This window comes from Eptesicus fuscus, chromosome 4, assembly GCF_027574615.1.
Source record: "Eptesicus fuscus isolate TK198812 chromosome 4, DD_ASM_mEF_20220401, whole genome shotgun sequence".
In the NCBI taxonomy this organism is placed as follows: domain Eukaryota; kingdom Metazoa; phylum Chordata; class Mammalia; order Chiroptera; family Vespertilionidae; genus Eptesicus; species Eptesicus fuscus.
The window spans coordinates 110,023,993-110,043,308 of NC_072476.1; the positions used below are offsets into that span (position 1 = coordinate 110,023,993).

The window sequence follows — 19,316 nt, forward strand, 5'->3', positions numbered from 1 at the left end:
GGAGTAGGAGGGACAGCCGCTCGGTGAGGGGGGCCGCTGCGGGGGTGATTGCAGTGGGGATTTTCTTGGGCTCAAGGATATTGGAAAATGTGTGGGGGGTTCCAGTGTGTTCCTGCTCACACGGGATGGCCTCTGCATCGCCGTACGGGTTGTGCGTTTTCTGTCCGTAGTTTAAGGTGACACTGGCGGCATTAAAGCTGGTTAGTTCGGAGAGCTCGTGCCGCTGAAACATCAGTCTTAAGTCGTGTCCATCAGCTCCGATGACGGCTTGGGCCAGCGAGGCCCGTGCTGTTGTCATCACACGTTCATGCGAACGATACAAGGACATATGCATGCCCACTGGTAACCAGAGCGCCCTGGACGCTGCTGCCTGGCCCTCAAAAACAGGAAGGAAACCCCCCCCTAAACGTGCACAGTGTGTATCTGAATGGCATGCATTTTACTCTGCGGTCACTTAGCATATTCTTTGGTGATACATTTCCAGACCGTTTTTATTCGTTTTAATCTTTCAGAAGAGCCCATCCTCCTCTTGACCTCTCTTTTCTCTCCTCAATGTAAGAAACCCCCCTGTACACCCTGGGGTTCCCTCCCACGAGCCAGCTCGACGGCTGCAGGATCCGGGTCTCTGCCCAAAGGGCCGTCTCCCAGGCCCACGGGCTCCAGGCCCCCCCGGCCTTTCCCACCCAAACGGGAGTCGGTCCAGCCGCGCACGTGCGCTTCTTCCCCTTGGCTCCGGGCGTCGGCACGGCCGTTTTCTTCTTTTCTTATCGAGGCCGCGGCCCGCTCAGCCCCACCGCGGTCTTCCCTGGGGCCCCTGCCAGCGCGGCTTTGCCTGAGCCTCTGGCACTCGCGTCCCACTGGGCTCTGCCCTCCCTCCCTGTCCTGCTCCTGCCTGTAAGGATTTTTTTAAAAATTCCTTTATTGATTAAGGTATTACATATGTGTCCTCATCCCCCCATTACCCCCCATCCCCCCTCTCATGCCCTCACCCCCCAGTTGTCTGTGCCCATTGGTTGGGCTTATATGCATGCATACAAGTCCTCTGGTTGATCTCTCCCCTCCCCCTCCCTCCCCTCTCCTGGTGTTTGCTTTATTTTGGTTGGATTTCAATCCTGCTTGCATCCTGGTGGCTAGTGCAGCACGGGCCTGTCTGAGACTCGGACGTGAGTGGGTTCTGTGGGTTCGGGGTGGTTCTCAGTGGCCGCCTCCGTGCCCCGGTTCCGGTCTCTTTGCTGGACACAGCCGGATTGTGAGCCTGAACAAGCGCTTTCCATCGGGGAGTGCAGCAGCTGCAGGTGATGCCTAATTCCGAATGCTTCGCCTGAAACCCAGACCTCCTGCAGCAGCGGGGAGCTGGGGCGGCGCACCCAGCCCCTCCCTCCCCGCCTCCCGAGGTCTAGGCAGCTGTAACGGAGGGAGAGTGATCATGTGGGAAAAGCACATCTTTACAGTTTTCCAGGTTTTAGCAAATTAGCTGCGATCGTTTCACTGCCGGTCCCTCCTGTGGCTCCGGGCAGGGCTATTCTGTGAGTGTTTCAGAGTGAGTAAGTGAAGGAGGCAGTAAGAACTATCAGCAGCTAGTCCAAAACAATGACTAACTTTTTAACTTGAGTTGAACTTTGCTTGAAAGCTTAAAACTCTATTGCAGCAATGTAACCCCCTCCCCCACTAAAACGAAAAAGCCGGTGGGATATGGTTAACCATCGAGACAGCACGGACTTTAGCTTCTTCCCTTGAAGCACGTGGTCTCGTTGGAGGGCGACCTGAGCCCATGTTGACTGCTTTTAGAGGTCACAACTTTTAAAAACACCTTATTTCCATGCTGCCTACACCTCACTTATACTGTCACATATATATGACACTAGAGGCCCGGTGCACGAAATTCGTGCACGGAGGGGGGGTGTCCCTCAGCTCAGCCTGCACCCTCTCCAATCTGGGACCCCTCGAGGGATGTCCAACTGCCCGTTTAGGCCCGATCCTCCCGGGACTGCTGGCTCCCAACTGCTCACCTGCCTGCCTTCCTGATTGCCCCTAACCACTCCCCTGCCAGCCTGATTGATGTCTAACTGCTCCCCTGCCAGCCTGTTTTCCCCTAACTGCCCTCCTCTGCAGGCCTGGTCACCCCTAACTGTCCTCCCCTGCAGGCCTGGTCCCCCCAACTGCTCTCCCCTGCAGGCCTGGGTCCCCCCCAGATGCCCTTCCCTGCAGGCCCAGTCACCCCCAACTTCCCTCCTCTGCCAGCCTGGTCACCCCTAACTGCCCTCCCTTGCAGACCTGATTCCTCCCAACTGCCCTCCCTTGCAGGCCTGGGTCCCCCCCAGATCCCTTCCCTGCTGGCCATCTTGTGTCCACATGGGGACAGTCATCTTTGACCACATGGGGGCAGCCATCTTGGGTGTTAGAGTGATGGTCAATTTGCATATTACTCTTTTATTAGATAGGATTGTGTTTTCTTTCAGCAAGCATTTATGAAACACCTATGATAATCTCTATTATTTCCCATTATTGATGAAATTATGGATACTTTATCAACTGTTGAAATTATATAGATATTTGGAACTTTATTTAAATGAAGTCATAAATGGTTGTGCTTATTTCCTCCCCTTGCTTATGTCACTTACCCATTTTGATCCAATTCAAATCTCCATGAATGCAGGCCATGTTCGCGCCTGCTCTAGATTTTCTCTAGATTCTCTCCAGCTCCATCCAGAGGATGTTTCCAGAATAAATATCCTCCCAGAGGCCTGATGACATGAAGGTGACTCTCAGCAGGACGAGTGTGATTTGCTCAAATGAGAAGGAATGTACTATCTAGGCCTATGGTTGGCAAACTGCACTCGCGAGCAACATGCGACTCTTTGGCCCCTTGAGTGTGGCTCTTCCACAAAATACCACGGCCTGGGCGAGTCTATTTTGAAGAAGTGGCATTAAAAGAAGTTTAAGTTTAAAAAATTTGGCTCTCAAAAGAAATTTCAGTTGTACTGTTGATATTTGGCTCTGTTGACTAATGAGTGTGCCGACCACTGGTCTAGGCTCAGACACTGAGGGCTGGACACGGGGGAAGGGGAGGGTTAGGCATCAGGTCTGGACCTCATCTTCCTTGCGAGGTTCTAACTCTGTTGAACACAGGCTGTTCTAATGAGCTGTTCTTTCACTTAATTGAGGTTTATAAGAACTTAATGGAGTTTGAAGAGCAGAAGTACCTCAATATGCATAATAGGCTATTTGGTGTCTTTTTTTTTTTTTTTTTAATGCGACATCTAATGAGGTGGGCAGCTAACCACATCTGAGTCCTCTGTAAGAGACAGCCGCCTCCACAGAGGCAGACCCGTTGGGAAAGGGTGAGGGGGAGACAGGAAAAGCGGCTGAGGATGCATTTGTGAGAGTCGGTTCTTTCCGTGCCACCCAGCTGTGTCCCGGAGCAGAGCTGGTTGTGCGGAATCATCCTTATGAGCACGGGTGACAGCTCTGACTCAGGCTCCTTTGGGACGGGTGTAGGTCCGTGCAAACATGATTAACCCATGACTAGCCTGCATAGGCCTCACCTGGAGTCGTGCTACAAAATGAGGACATTTCATGTTTTTCAGTGTGAATTTAATGTATAGGCATCTATCCTATCTAATAAAAGAGTAATATGCAAATTGACCATCACTCCAACACACAAGATGGCTGCCCCCATGTGGTCAAAGATGGCTGCCCCCATGTGGACACAAGATGGCCAGCAGGGGAGGCCAGTTGGGAGGGACCAGGTCTGCAAGGGAGGGCAGTTGTGGGCGATCAGGCCAGCAGGGGAGGGAAGTTGGGAGGAACCAGGCCTGCAAGGGAGGGCAGTTGGGAGGGACCAGGCCTGCAAGGGAGGGCAGTTGGGGGCGCGATCAAGCCTGCAGGGGAGGGTAGTTAGGGGTGACTAGGCCAGAAGAGGAGAGCAGTTGGGGGGGACCAGGCCTGCAGGGGAGGGCAGTTAGGGGTGACCAGGCCTGCAGGGGAGGGCAGTTAGGGGCAAACGGGCTGGCAGGGGAGTGGTTAGGAGGTGATCAGACTGGCAGAAGAAGCAGTTAGGGGCAACCAGGAAGGCAGGCAGGCGAGCAGTTGGGAGCCAGCAGTCCTGGATTGTGAGAGGGGTCCCAGATTGGAGAAAGTGCAGACTGGGCTGAGGGACACCCCCCCCCCCCCCGTGCACGAATTTCGTGCACCAGGCCTCTAGTGTATATATAAAAGCCTATGTGACCGTTACAACCGAACGACTGGAATGACCAGAATGACGTGCACTGACCACCAGGGGGCAGACTCTCAACGCAGGAGCTGCCCACAGGCCACGATCACCGAGGGGGCCTGCCGGCCAACCTCCCAGTCCCTCCCCTGGGCTGGCAGGTCCTGATCGCCCAGTCAGGGCCGGGCCCCAGGCTGGGACGGGAAACCAGGGGTGGGTGGTGGTGGACGTGGGCAGTGAGGGAAGGAGGAGGGGGAGAGATGGAGAGGGGAGGAGGTGGGGAGGCGGGGAACCTGACTGGCTCTGATCCCCAGCCAGGCCTAGGGACCCCACCCATGCACCAATTTTGTGCACTGGGCCTCTAGTGTACTTATAAAGAAACTTGATTCATTTCCCCCCAATTTCTGCTGTCACATGCGTTTTCCAGGTGAAAGTTTGCACACGCTGTAATCTGGGGGTAGTCCCGGCTCCCTCACCTGTAGGAGTGTCTCGATGTCATCAGCAGTCTGTGTCCCTCATTGCATTGCCTGGCGCTTTCTCTCTCACGCCTCACTGTGCATATTCACTTCTTATGTTTACGAATAACGTGCCGGAGGTCAGGGTCAGAACATGATGGCCACTGGCTGCGGGCCCTGCCTAACGGCCCCCGAGCTACAAAGGGTGTGCGCTTTTGTAAAGGGTTGTGGAGGGGGGAGACCATCCAGACAGCAGGAGGAAGACGTGACAGCGAGTCTGTGTGGCCTGAAGGCCTAGAACAGGTCCTACCTGGCCTTTCCTGAACCCGGAACAAGAGCCACAGAAGGAATGATTCGTGCGCTTGCACCTTATTCTTGTCTTCGTCTCCATATAATTGCATAACTCAATTGGCATATTTTTATATCTAAATTTGCATAAGGTTATAAAGGTTCTTGCTCTGAAAAACACGGATGTTGTGACCCATTCTATTTAAAAAAAATTGCTGCGTGAATAATTTTTAGCCTTTTTTTTAACCTTTAAAAGTATTACTCGGAAAGAATGAAAAGGACAATTTTTTAAATAATGAAAACGTGCTCAGTGTTTGCATATATTTTTTAAGGTGAGAATGTAGGAAGCGGAGAGGCTGAGTTATTATATTTGAAATGCCGCAATTTGTCCTAGACACCAAAAAGACTGCCTGGATTCTTTTATTCATTGAATTACATGAACCATTTAGTCATTAAAAATGCTTTCTCTGAATCCTGTAGAAGTGCCACAGTTTTGTACTGTATTAGCATTACTCGAATATACGTGTGATACTTAGGCATGTTCATCAAGTACTTAACTGTGTACCAGATGCTGTGCTCAGCAGTGCTGAGGTTGGGCATGAACTCAGTGCCTGGCGTTCCCACTGATTTTTAAAAAAAGTTTATTGTATTAGAGGTGACCCCCTTTTTCCCCCTTGACCCCCTCCACCTCGCTCCCACCCCTCCCAGGCCTTCACCACACTATTGTCTGTGTCCGTGGGTTAGGCACAGATGCATCTAAGGTCTCCACTGACTTCTTACCTGCTTTTTGGCAACTTGTACCTCCCTAGACCTCCGTGGTCTCATTTGCAAATGAGGGCGGTAATGGTGTGCTCGTGGGAAGGCTATGGTGAGGCCCTCATGAGATCCCCCCTTAATGTCCGACCTGGTTTCCAACACAAAAGGCAGTTCATTGACTATTGAACTGATTAAGCACCTGCATAAATAAATAAATAGGACAAATGTATTCAAATCCCAGCTCCGTACGGAGTGAGGGGGACTGGCTGACTTCATCTCCTGGGGCCTCGGTTAGTGCATCTGTGTGTTAGTGCACGTGATCAGGTGAGTGTGAAATCCTGAGAGCAGCTCTGGCACCAGCTGCTCACTAAGTATTGGCCATGACCGTCTGTCACTTCTGCTCTCTTTACGGTTGGCTGGGTATAGCATTTGTAACCAGAATTTTATAGAAATATAAAAAATAGAGATTAGGATACTAGTATATGGAGAATCTAAAAACCATTGTTTTCATGGTATACTTATTGTTAACTTAAAAAAATACGCGGGTTTGCGTCTCTCCCTGGGCTGGAAAAAGTTGGTCTTCATAACGTCTTAGTGTGGAACATACCTGTTACTTGTTTTAATTTTGGTGCGTCAGGCTTTCAGAGCTGCCTGTGAAAACAGGGGCCGTTACATGGCAGACACTGGTGTCTAACATGGAAGGAAAATTCCTAGACACGTTATTGGGGCAGTAAACTCTCCCCGCCCCCCTTCCTGTCAGAAACTCCGTTCAGCCTCTAGAAGCAGCTCTGCATCCGTAGGGAGCACAGTGAGCGAGACAAGCCTGGTGAGAGGACTGTTAACTTGCTCCAGAGAACAGGGGCGTTCGAGACTGGGGACCAAACAGCTCTGGGGTTGACACGTGCACGTGCCGGTGGCCAAAGGTGGGACATTGTCTAGATGGTTCCAGTCGGTCCTAGGAGAGGCAGTCCAGCCACACGGAGTCCGGTAGTTCAGGTCCACAGGCACTTCCGAGCTCTCTGGACATCAGGGACGAGAGCTCATGATTACATTTTTAATTTAAAATAGCCTAGGACACACCATCTTTTAAGGAAATTGAAAATATTGACGTTAATCTTTGCTTCCAGGGAGTATGGAGCCATTGATGACGTAGATATTGATCTACATGTCGATGTCAGCTTTCTTGATGTAAGTATCAATTCATGCAATGTGATGGCTACCTTTAAAAAACGCTTATTTCTATTGGAGGAAATCTAATTTTTGTTATAATGCTATTAGTAATGTATTGACTTTTTCAGAATGACTTATGAAAAAATGCTACGACTGGTTGAAGAAACAGATTTTATATATATATATATATTTGTGTTGGTTTTTAAATATACTCTGAAATTTGCAGTCTCTTAGTTCAGTGCTTCAGTATTTCTTAAGTTTTCATTTTTATTTTCATGCGAAAAGGCAAAAATTAAAAGTACTTTGGTTTTCTTTTCATAAACCGTAGGTTTTGCGATAATTTGTAGGCCTTAATGATTAATGCATTTCTTCAAAATTAGTTAAAATAATTTTTAATTGGGAAAATACGTCACGGCTCTACAAGATGACTAATTCATCTTTAAAATATATTTATTTGCACAGGAGGAGATTGCTGTGGCTTGGGAAGTGATTCGAACAGAACCTATAATTGTCCGGCTACACTGCTCACTTACACAGTATTTAAATGGCCCAGGTTGACTTTATTTCTCTATTATTTCGAGTATTTAGTTGTGCATTGTGCATTAAGCAAGATGACCGTGCATTTGGTAATTCTGAGAGTAACTGCAGCTATCTTGATAATGATATTTAAGTACACATGCATCCTGACAAAGATGGTTTACTGCCAATATGACTACTAGAAAGAGAAACATGTGCCATTTTCTTGTATAGATTTCAGAAGTTGACAAGAGTCTGTGAAATAAGCACATTAATACCTAAAAGAGAACTTTGCGTATAGTAGAAGCTCAAATTCTGTCTGTAGATGCTGAGATTTAATTTTAATGTATGTTTCTCTCACCTCTGAATCCTGGTGAACTGAGCCTCAGTGTAACATATTTCTGGTTTTGAAAATGGAGATCATCATCATAGTTTTTGTATTGTGGCTCCCTTAACCGATGACTTTGCTGTATCTCAGCTGACAGCTGTTTACGACCAAGGATCCTATATAAATCTTTGCGAGACTTACTGGGTTAAATTCCTCTTTTCCTGCCTGCTAACCTAGGCGCACCTGCACACACACACAGACACACAGACACACAGACACACAGACACACAGACACACCGCTGGGTCTATTCACATGGCTCCGGCTCTCTGCTGCTGCCTAACAGACCACTCCAAAACGTAGTGGCTTAAAACAACTCACCTCTCGCCATTCTTTAGGGTCCATCGGGGCGGCTCTCGCCTGGAGTCCCCATGGTTTGCAGTCAGATAGATGGTGGGTGAGGCCTGTGTCACTCAAGGCTCCCCTAGGTTGGATGCCCAGGATGCTGGCCTTTCCGATACGGAGCCATGGACGCAGGGGTCACCGCGGAGCTCAGCGGGGGCTCTCGACTGGAGTGTCTGCCTTGCGCATGCTTCTTCCTGGGGTTTGGGCTTCCTGTAGCCTGATAGCGGGTCCAACACAAGTGACCCAAGAGACCCCTGGCAGAAGGCCGGTGGACCTTCCTCTGTTCTCTGTTCATCGGTGGAAGAGCCTCCCAGAACCAGGGACAGGGCGGAGGTGGCGCCTGTCCAGGTTGCTGCCGTCCCCACCTGCCCAGCAGGCTCCGCTGTGGCCTCTGCCGCGTGTCCCTCAGGCACGGCCAGGACCTCCTCCCACCTCTTCCTCTTCACGTAAGAAAGGTAGCCGTCCTGTCCAGCGTAGGAAGCGCACAGGAGCGGCTCTCATCCTGGAAATGCTCCCTTAGTCCCCTCTTTGCTTTAAAAAAATACCTTTATTGATTTCAGAGAGGCAGGGAGAAGGAGAGAGAGAGAAACATCAGTGATGAGAGAGAATCATGGACAGGCTGCCTCCTGCACGCCCCCCACTTGGGGATCGAGCCTGCAACCCGGGCCTGTGCCCTGACCGGGAATCGAACCGTGACCTCCTGGTTCATAGGCTTCCATTCAATCACCGAGCCACCCCGGCCAGCCTGGTCACCAACTTTCCATATTTGTCTGATGTATTCTACTTAAGTAATCAATCCTCAATACGAGTCTCAGAGTAAGTTATATGACTTAATGCTAGGCAAAGACAAATAGATGTTTTTTTCTTTTTGTTTATTTCAAATTTATATAAGTGTAATAAAGAAGAAAAATAATTACTCATAACCCTGCTACACTGAGAAAACGGTAAATAGTTTGTTTTCTGTACATGTATGGATGACTTGCATAAAGTCAGCATTGAGCTGGTAAGTAGTTATGCATCGTAATGCTGTCCCCAGACTCTCCCGCAGTCATTAGATCTAAAGCGGGATGATTTGTAGCATCGGCGCAGCACTCCCGCCTGTCGCTGTGTGTTCTGCTTTCTGTAACCATTGAAATGCGCCACCTAATTTCACTCTGATGGCGGCGAGAGGGAGAGAAGCCCTTGGCAGAGCGTGTTTCTGAGTTAGCGGGTCAGAGCGTGTTTGTTTCTGAGTTAGCGGGTCAGAGCGTGTTTGTTTCTGAGTTAGCGGGTCAGAGCGTGTTTGTTTCTGAGTTAGCGGGTCAGAGCGTGTTTGTTTCTGAGTTAGCGGGTCAGAGCGTGTTTGTTTCTGAGTTAGCGGGTCAGGGCGTGTTTGTTTCTGAGCTAGCGGGTCAGGGCGTGTTTGTTTCTGAGTTAGCGGGTCAGAGCGGGTTTGTTTCTGAGTTAGCGGGTCAGAGCGTGTTTGTTTCTGAGTTAGCGGGTCAGGGCGTGTTTGTTTCTGAGTTAGCGGGTCAGAGCGGGTTTGTTTCTGAGTTAGCGGGTCAGAGCGTGTTTGTTTCTGAGTTAGCGGGTCAGAGCGTGTTTGTTTCTGAGTTAGCGGGTCAGAGCGTGTTTGTTTCTGAGTTAGCGGGGTTAGAGACAAAACTGGGTCAGTGCACCTGTTCCCCCAACTCCACGCTGAGACGAGAACGTGGCATGCCTTTATGGAATCTTACCGCCGCTGCTCATTTTTAAATATGATCTTCGATTCTAGGCAGAGATTTCCCTTCACGTTATCTCTTCAAAGACTTGTCATGATTGCATGGTTTTAGAAATATTTTAACGATTATGTGTCAATTCATGTTTAGGTGGTTTTACCGCTCAGTGTCACGTACTTAGCATTAGAACTCCTCCATCATTCAATGTTTTCATCTCTGTTAATTGACTTCCATATTTAATGGTTTGTCAACCAAAGGAGCATGAGGGCTATGCTTGGTCTTTTCATATCCGAGAATGACCCTTTGTTTTGTGAACAAGACCAGCTTGACCAAGTATAAACTTCTGGGCTCCTGATAGTTCCCCCAAGAAGCAAAAATGCCCTAGAAAAAATCATGCTAGTTTATATCTGAAAGTGTTTTAATTTTGTTTCTTTGTAAGAAAACTATGTTGGTTCTGTTTGTATTTGTTACATGAACTTATTGGACTATTTTTTCTCTTTTTTTATTTTTAAAATATATTTTTGTTGATTTTTTTACAGAGAGGAAGGGAGAGGGATGGAGAGTTAGAAACATGGATCAGCTGCCTCCTGCACATCTCTTAATGGGGATGTGCCCGCAACCAAGGTACATGCCCTTGACTGGAATCGGACCTTTCAGTCCGCAGGCCGACACTCTATCCACTGAGCCAAACCGGTTAGGGCTATTTTTTTCTCTTTTATATGGTTTTCAAATTGATAGACTTAAGTCTTAAATCACCCAAACAACTTTGATGAAGTTATGGTTATTCCTCCGGTATCTGCTCACCCTGATGACCATAGATGGCATTTGACGCCTCTGCCTTCCACGCTTTCGTCCTGTCTTAGCGCCTCATCCTTCACCCTGAGCATGTATAACTTTATTTCATTAAGTGAATGTTCTCAGGATTCAGCCTTTGATTGAATGTCCCCTTCTGTTTTTAATTTGACTCCCATCTTTACCGATCCTGTTTCCTCTTTCCCACTAATCGCATTCATTTTATTTATGCAACATTATTCTGAATTTTGTTGGGAACATAAATCACGAATCCTCCAAGACTGATTGTTTTATTCCCGGAGAATGGGCTTTTGCTTTGCTCAGTGTGGAAGCAGGTGTTGAAATGCACTTCTTTCAGAAATTAGTGTGATTTGGGCCTAATTTCTTCCATTAAGAAGATGGAAGAGAGAGTCCACACTCCCTGTCCTGTGGGTCCACGAGCTCTGAGCTCTGTCAGTGGAGGTGGGGGGGGGGGCTCTGAGCTCTGCCAGTGGAGGGGGGCTCAGCTCTCACAGTGGAGGGGGGCTGTGACTCTCTCTGTTGGTGCTGTACCCCACCTCCCTGCACCTGCCCTCCCTAGCGTCTTCAGGCTTCACTGCTGCCAGCTCACCGGGCTTCCCCATCAGACACAGAGCCGTTTTGTCTCTCCCGGATCCCACCGGTGCCCCGCCCCTTTGGTGTGATGGATGTGGGAGTGCCTGGGCCCAGTGTCCTCGCCTCAGGCTGGAGAACTGCGTGGTGTGGTTTATGCTCCAGCGTTACCCACAGGCCAGGCTGAAGCTGGGACTTGATCCTCTTCCTGCCTTCCTCCTCCTCCCCCCTTCTCCCTGATCTGATCTGATCTGATCTGATCCCTTCCCCCTCCCTCCTCCCCTATTGGTTTCTCCTGGGAGCAAGGCCATAGTAAACTCCTTACCCCCAAGTCTCCACTCAGGGTCTGACTTGACCTAGATGGGGGTCACGGGGTCAGCATCTGCTTTGGGAGGCAGCCTGCCAGCTAGCCTTGGGGGCCCTGCCCTGGGCACATGGCTCCGCCCTCCACCTGCCCCTTTTTCGGAGATGTGTTCCTCGTGGTCCTCCTTAGCTTCCTCCTCTTTCAGAGAATGGGGCGTTTGGGGTCAGGGCCCCTGAAGATGGTTCCATTTGTTCTATTTGTAGGAAGATTCTGGAAGCATCTCCCTCGGGGTGGCGTTATTTCGGGCTTCTGCTCCTTTGCCCGCGCTCTGGTTCTCTAACGGCAGGGCGAGGCGGGTGCGGGCGGTGGCCTTGCATTGCCACGGGACCAGGACGCTTCCCGGAGGGCATTCTCCCTGAGGGTAAACACCATGTAAAATGGGCATTAATGTGAAATACATGACATCAGCAAGAGGCAATGACACTGCAGCGGAACACAGAGCGTGTCATTCCAGAAAAACAGTCAGGTTCCATTTCACTTTCTGACTTGGATTATTTGCAGAAAAGGAAAAGAGTGAGCAAGGATCTCTTGGCTGTTTTGTACTGTGTCTTTGAGGGTTGCAGCATTGATAGGAAAATTAACTTGCAGGAAAGGTAGGGCTGATCCAAGGTGTAGGCTGGCCTAGTTTAGAGTTCCTTTTGAAAAGCGTGTATCCCCCGGCTCCGGGAATGTGTGAGTAAGACCTGTGTGAACTCGTCTGATGCCATGTCTGGGAGTGAACAGGAATGATAAGGACCGAAGACGTGCCCCTCTGGAAATCAAAGGTTATTTCCATTGTGCATAGGGAAATACACTTTGAAAAGATGCTAGTGTTGTGATTTCTATAATGCTATAGTATATTTTTCCAGAATTGCTAGAATATACGTCTGGTTTCTGACCTTAGGGACAGGGAAGCTTTTACTTTAAAGAGGTAAACAACTAACTTGAAAATGTTTTCCTATGCAAATCATTCTATTTTTGGTGCCTCTGTGTTTACACGATCAAGGTATTAGAATAATTTCCACATATCGTAAGCAGCCCTCCCCAACCAAAATTATAAGAGACAAGGAAAAATTGAATACCTCTCACCTTTTTTGAAACATGAAAATGCTTTATGGGTGTTATCTGTGGAATACTCTTTAAAACCACTGAATGGTGGGGGGTGGGTGACCTTTCTGAGAGGTTATTAATTTCACACACACAGTTATGAACGGACAGAAATGCGTGTATCTGGTAGAAATATGAAACCCATGACAGGGCCTGCAGGGAACAGAAGTCGCCTGAGCCTTACTCTCCTGCTCCGTTATTTTATTCCAGAAAAAGGCGTATGGCTAGCCCTGGCAGGTGGCTCAGTTGGTTGGAGCATCATCCATACACCAAAAAGGGTGGCCGGTTCAATTCCTGGTCAGGGCGCATACCTCGGGTGTGGGTTCCGTCCCTGGTAGGGGTGCTTACAAGAGGAAACCGACTGATGTTTCTCTTTCACATCTCTCTCTCTCTCTCTCTCTCTCTCTCTCTCTTTCTATTTATCTCTATCTCCTTTCCCCCTCTCTCTAAAAATTAATAAAAACATATTCTTGGGTGAGGATATAATAAAAAGGTGTATGCACCTCTCTCTTCCACTGAAAGAATAGTGTTTACTGTCCTACACATTGCTGTTTACAATTAATGTGTTTTTTTTAAGATCATTCTTCTTTATTATACACATTGCACATTTTTATATATACACATATTATGCCTCAGTATATAGCATAATGATCAAAGATGATCTTCAAGATGTCTGTATAGAAAGCATCAAAGAGATGGATAGCACTGTGTACCCTATTTCTAAATGTGTGTCTATTACATGTTTTGTAATGTATACACATGTATGTATCTAGCATTTCTTACATGTACACGCACACACAGATTTACATCTTACTTCCCCGTTTCCTGGCTGGTGGACTTCCACCTTCACGTGGTGACTGGTTTTTTTCTTTTCAGTGCCCACTGTCGATGTCTTTCAGATTTCCACCAAAGAGCGGTTCGGACTGGGACACCAGCTGAAAAAGTGAGTCTTCCGCAGAGTGAGAACTCCCTGTCTGTTCAGGGGGCCGAGTTCTCCTCTGCTCATCGTTGCCCCCTTGTGTTCAGTAAGCGCTCTTCCACGTGGCGCCTGGGGGAGGAGCTCCCCGCGATGCCTGGGCTGAGTGGGCATCAGGTTGGCAGAGCGCGATGCTAGGACCGCTGGCTCCTCCTGCTGCTCCCAGATGACTAATAATGCTATTGCATTGATTTATTTTTTTTATTTTTGACAACATTACAGATGTCCCCTATCCCTTCCTTTTGCCCTCCTCCGCCCAGCCCTCACCCCCCCTCACCCAGGCCTTCACCACACTATTTTCTGTGTCCATGGGCAATACATATAAGTATATAAGTTCTTTGGTTTAAATCTTGTCGCGATCTTGGAATAAAAAAAACCTTCAAAATTAAGTGTAAAATGAAAATCTTCCCTTGTCCTGAGCTCCAAGGTGAATTTACTGTGAACTGGAATTATGCACCACTGGCCACGGGTTTACACCTTCTTTTCTCGCGACCTCCGCAGCTGAAAAGGCCCCAAATACTTCCTCCCGTACGCGGCAGCCTCTGCGGACCTCAGCTACCTGGCAGGCCAGGGTGCGGCCGTGGGTCCGAGAGCTGTCCGTTCTGGGGAGCTGAGTTAGTTGGGTGAGCGCTGAGGGATGGTGGGAAATTCGTATTGGCTTGGTGCCAAGAGCCACACCTGTCTTTCTGAACATCATCCGCTCACGTATGTCAGTTCGTATTTGATGATCAGGGTGGCCCCTCTGCCATTTCATTACCCAGGCTCACCAGCAGATGTTGGTCCTCAGCTTATTTGTGGCCACGGGCAGTAATGGCCACTTTCTGCGGGTGTCCTGAGGACTAAGGAGAACACATCTCTGTTGGAGGTTCATAGTTCACTTCCTAGTGTATTGTCGATCATAAACGAGCAGTGGCACCATTTCCCGTTGCAAAGCCGTCTGTGCTGCCCGTCACTGCGAACAGCCTGAACGAGGAGCAAGGCCGAGTGGCCCTGAAAGGCGACCCAAGTCTCCGGTTGTTGCGCACGTAACGTTTCCCTGTCAACGTTCCTTCTGCGTAAATGTCAGCCCTGCAGGGCCCATTGCCCCCTGGGAGGTGGGTGCAGAGAGGGTGCCGCTCGGGACCCTTCTCAGAAACAGTGCTGCCCACGCCCCCCGCGGCGCGCAGTCCTTTCCCACGGGGCAGGGCAGGGCAGGAGCGCCCGATTCAAACACGCTGAGATCGGCTACCAAATGCCCGCCTCGTGATAGTCACTCGAGTTCTTAAAGAAACCATCATGTTCACAGGTGAAGTGAGCTGTGCTGAAGGTGCAAGGGGCTGATTTCAGATTCCTCCCGGAGTCCGTTTCACCCGGCGTGGTTCATTACTTAGGACCCAACGGTTTCGTTTTTTACTTCCCATAAAGAAAACTGCATGAGCAAATAAAGTAAAAAGAAATTGACGTTGCTTGTACCTTAATAAATATAATTGTCACTATTAACAAAAGATTTTTCAAACTGCTTCCTGGCAACAACAAAATAATTCAGATTTCCTCAGCCTGGCCTGCACCCTCTCGCAATCCGACTGTTACAACCGAATGACGAGAACGACCAGTCGATGGGTTGCTATGATGCACATTGACCACCTGGGGGCAGACGCTCAATGCAGGAGCTGTCCCCTGGTGGTCAGTGCACTCCCATAGCCAACCTTCCATGGCTGGCCAACCTGCTGTGGTCCCTCCCACTGGCTGGCCAACCTCCCTTAGCCCTGATCGACCCCGATAGCCAGCCAGGCCGAGGAACCCCACCTGTGTACGATCTCGTGCACCGGGCCTCTAGTAGTCTTTATAAATCTCTAAGTATCCTCCTTCTTTTATCAGTTCTTCTGTCATTTATATTCTTTAATTATATCACAGTAATTTATCCTATCTAATAAAGAGGGAATATGCTAATTAACCCTCATGCCGTCACAAAGATGACGACACCCACAGCCAATAAGGAGTGAATATGCTAATTGACTGCCTTACCCTCAAAGATGGCGGCGCCCACAGCCAATAAGGAGGGAATATGCTAATTGACTGTTATGCCCTCAAGGATGGCGGCGCCCACAGCCAATAAAGAGGGAATATGCTAATTGGCTGTTATGCCCTCAAGGATGGTGGCGCCCACAGCCACAAGATGGCGGTGCCCAGTCCCCTCAGCCCCACCGGGGCGGCAGGTGCGCAGCAAGGCCGGGCCCGTCCTCAGTCGGGCTCAGCCTTGCCATGCACCTACATCTGGAGTCCCCCAGTCCCCCCAACCCCCCCAGCCACCCAGGGCCGGCCCGAGGTGCAGGCAAGCCACGGATGGTGGCTGCCCAGCTGCCCATGCTGCCAGCAGTGGCAGCAGCAGAGGTGTGATGGGGGCGTCGCCTTCCCCTGATCGCCGGGTCGCCTCCCTCCCCTGAGGGCTCCCGGACTGTGAGAGGGAGCAGGCCTCCAGTGCATGAATTTTCATGCTGAGGGACCTCCCCCTCCAGTGCATGAATTTTCATGCACCGGGCCTCTAGTTAATAATAATTCATAAAGTCATAAACATTTCTGGATGCTGCTTTCTACATACAAAACATCCTGTGTGACTCTAACGTGGCACCTCCCCAGTCACTACTGCGCGTCTCTTTCCCTTTGGCAAATGATTCTCTGCAGAACGAATACCCAGGTCTCCCGTCGGGGGCCACGGCCCGTGCTGACGGACTCCCTTTGGTTGACAGGATCATGCAGACCTTCGTCACGCAGCAGTGGAAGCAAAGCAAAGACAAGCCCAGCTGCCTGCACGGCAAGAAGCTGTCGGAGCGGAAGGTGAAGTCCCCCCTGCATTTGTTTTCTACCCTGCGCAGGTGGGTACCGCGCCCTGCCCGGGCGAAGGGCCGGGCTGGCTCCACTGGCCCTCAGCTCCCAGCATCCTTTCTGTTCTCCCTCTTGACACTTCCGAGAATGGACCAGACACATAGATACCCATCCGAGTTTGTTTTCTCACATGGACTCAAATTGCATCCGTTGCTTTGTAATCACAGTTCCCTCTACCCGCGTTAGCTCCGTACGGGCCTGGGGGATGAGTAGGAGAGGGACGTCCTGGTAACCGGTTTTTGCTTTTCAGGGAAAATACATTCCAGTTCCTGTGGTCCTTCCACACGCTCCTGGTGTCAGCTGTGGCTGGGGGGGGGGGGGGGGGGGCGGGTGCTGTGTGGTGGGGGGCTGTGTGGTGTGCACATAAGGTGGGGGGTGTCACGCAGCTGAGCTGACGGGGCCTGGCCAGGGTACTCCGTGGTCAGATCGCCCCGGGGGCCCCGCACTCACTGCGGTTCCATTTTGAAGGTCGCCCAGCTACCCGCCCCCCGGCTGCGGGAAGAGCAAGGCCAAGCTGAAGGCCGAGCAGGACGGGATCTCCAAGACGCACAAGCTGCTGCGGAGGACTTGCGCCGGCGCCGCCAAGGCCGAGGACGGCGCCCCCAAGGCGCACCGGCCCTTCGGCCGCTCCCTGTCCAGCGACCCCAGGGCCGAGCAGGCCGTGAGCACCCTCAAGCCGCACAAGCTGCTGGCCCGGCCCTGCCCCGCCGCCCCCAAGCCGGAGGACTGCGCCCCTCTCAAGCCCCACAAGCTCTTGACTCGCTCCTGCTCGGGGGACCCGCGCTGCGAGCACGGCCCGAAGGCCCAGCGGCTGCTCGGCAGGTCCTACTCCAGCGGCCTCCGCGTGGAGGAGCTGTACGGCCTCAAGGCCCCCCGGCTGCTCGGCAAGGCCCCCGCCGGCGCCCCCAAGGCCGCCCGGACCGAGCCCTGCCCGGAGCCCAGCGAGGGCCGGCGGCTCTCCCTCACCTCAGGGCTCATGGGCATCCTCACGCCCTCCTCCCAGCCCGCTGTGCGTAACTCTCAGCCTGGGTCAAGGTTAATCAGGGCGGCGGGGAGGGCTCTGGGCCTTAGCAGGGCGCTGGGAGAGGAGAGAGGCGCGATCCTGCTGTTGTTTAAAACCCCTGGGTTTGTAAGTGTTGCTGGGCATCCCGGCGTTTGCACCTGGTGCTGGGATGTTCGTGTCGGTTCTATTTGCCTTGAGAAAATGTAATTGGCACAGACTGGTAATGTGAGGTAGACATCCCTTCAAGCCCATTTCTGACCCAGACTTCTGAGGGCCTGTAGGGTCCTGTCCGTGGGGCTCCCAGAGCATCTCCCTACCCAGGCTGAAGTCGGATGTTTGGTGAAGTGGGCGGAGCTGAGCTCTAGTTTTCTCACCGAAGTGATGGTTGACAAGGCTCGACTCGTAATGACCTTCAGAGCGATGTCCTTTCTGTCACGTCCGAGAGGAAAGCTGGGCCACCAGCACCGTCGCTGGTCCGAGGAGCGGCATTCGAGGCCGTAGCTCTTGCCTCACCCGAAGCTGCTCTTGTGTCTGTAAACCGAGGTCACTTAATCCTGAAGCTGCTTTATTGGGGGGAGAGGGGGGAGGGCACAGGAGTCGGGGGAGATGAATATATTAAAAGTTAACTTCGGGTGGTGTGTACTGGGAGTCAGTCTTACACAACATTTACCTCTGGAGGGATCTGCCTTATAGTCAGTTTCAGGCAAAGAGACAGACCTATCGTATGTATTTCATTTACTTAAAATAGTGGCTACCATCAGTGTTTTGTTTGCTTGTGGTGAGCGTGTCTGTGTTGGGACAGCTGTATTCAGCTCTTAGCTGTTCACGTGGAAACACCTGGCCATAGGTGAAATGGCAGCGAGAAGAGATTTGTTTTTAGTAAGTTGTGTTTCTTGTATAGATTTATTTCTAAAATTAAACTGTACATTTTACCACGAGATGGTATTTGTGTTAAGAAAATGTGCTGGAACATATTGGTAATCTTATGTAGACATCCCTTAAAGCCCATTTCTTACCCCAAACTGACGCGGGCATTTGGGACGTAATGTCAGAGTTCCGTAGAAGCCAGACTCGCGGTTAGCTGCAGGGAAGAGACCTCAGGCATTCTGTACCAGAGGGTGTTGGATGGCCTGCATGGCGAAGCCGAAGTGTAACGTAATAGGTCAGTGCTGTCCGCTTCTCAGTGCCTGTCTGAACTGTAGGAATTTTGCAATCTGATGGTAAAATAAGATGGAAATACTCTCAGTGAGGAGGCGGGGGCATTGACCCTGAGTAGCAGAGGAAATCAGTGTGTGTGATGATGTAAAGATGCCAATCGTTTTTACCGGAAGACCAGGAAGGAGGCATGTTCACTTAGTTCAGACCAAGGTTCGTGGCAGCACGTGTGCTGTCATACAGGGACTCCGCCATCTCCGTGTCGGACCAGCGGCTCGGCTCCTGCGACAGGTGCTCTTAGAAAGGTCACATCTGCTTCCGTTCACGGCTGCACAGAGTAAAAGGCGAGGGTTTGCCCATCTCCCCGTTCTAAAACGTTGATTTGTTCTTCTCCTTTGCTTTTTACAGCCAAATGGTGCCAAATGCGTTCCCATCCGAGACCGCGGCTTCCTCGTGCAGGTAGGAGCCACGCACCCCCCCGCTGGAGGGCGGCTTCGGCTGTCCGTGGGCGTCACGTCCCGGGCAGCCCCCCTCATTCCCTCTCCGTGGCTCCCCGCAGACGATCGAGTTCGCGGAGCAGCGGATCCCCGTGCTGAACGAGCACTGCGTGGTGTGCGACGAGCGCCACGTCTTCCTGAACGGCCCCATGCTCAGGGTCAGTGGC

General features: G+C 50.8%; 1 protein-coding gene across 2 annotated transcripts in view; it reads left to right on the top strand.

Annotated features, from left to right (window-relative positions):
• The window catches only part of PARP8 (poly(ADP-ribose) polymerase family member 8), a 132,011-nt gene that overhangs the window by 82,763 nt on the left and 29,932 nt on the right, over positions 1-19,316 (top strand). Inside the window, exons 8-14 of one of the 2 annotated variants that reach the window (XM_054715341.1) lie at positions 6,837-6,897; positions 7,342-7,432; positions 13,533-13,599; positions 16,359-16,484; positions 16,963-17,503; positions 19,061-19,111; positions 19,212-19,307. In XM_054715341.1, coding sequence (XP_054571316.1) covers positions 6,837-6,897; positions 7,342-7,432; positions 13,533-13,599; positions 16,359-16,484; positions 16,963-17,503; positions 19,061-19,111; positions 19,212-19,307 — 1,033 coding nt within the window. The remainder of the gene's footprint in view (positions 1-6,836; positions 6,898-7,341; positions 7,433-13,532; positions 13,600-16,358; positions 16,485-16,962; positions 17,504-19,060; positions 19,112-19,211; positions 19,308-19,316) is intronic. The other variant, XM_054715342.1, reaches the window with a different exon arrangement.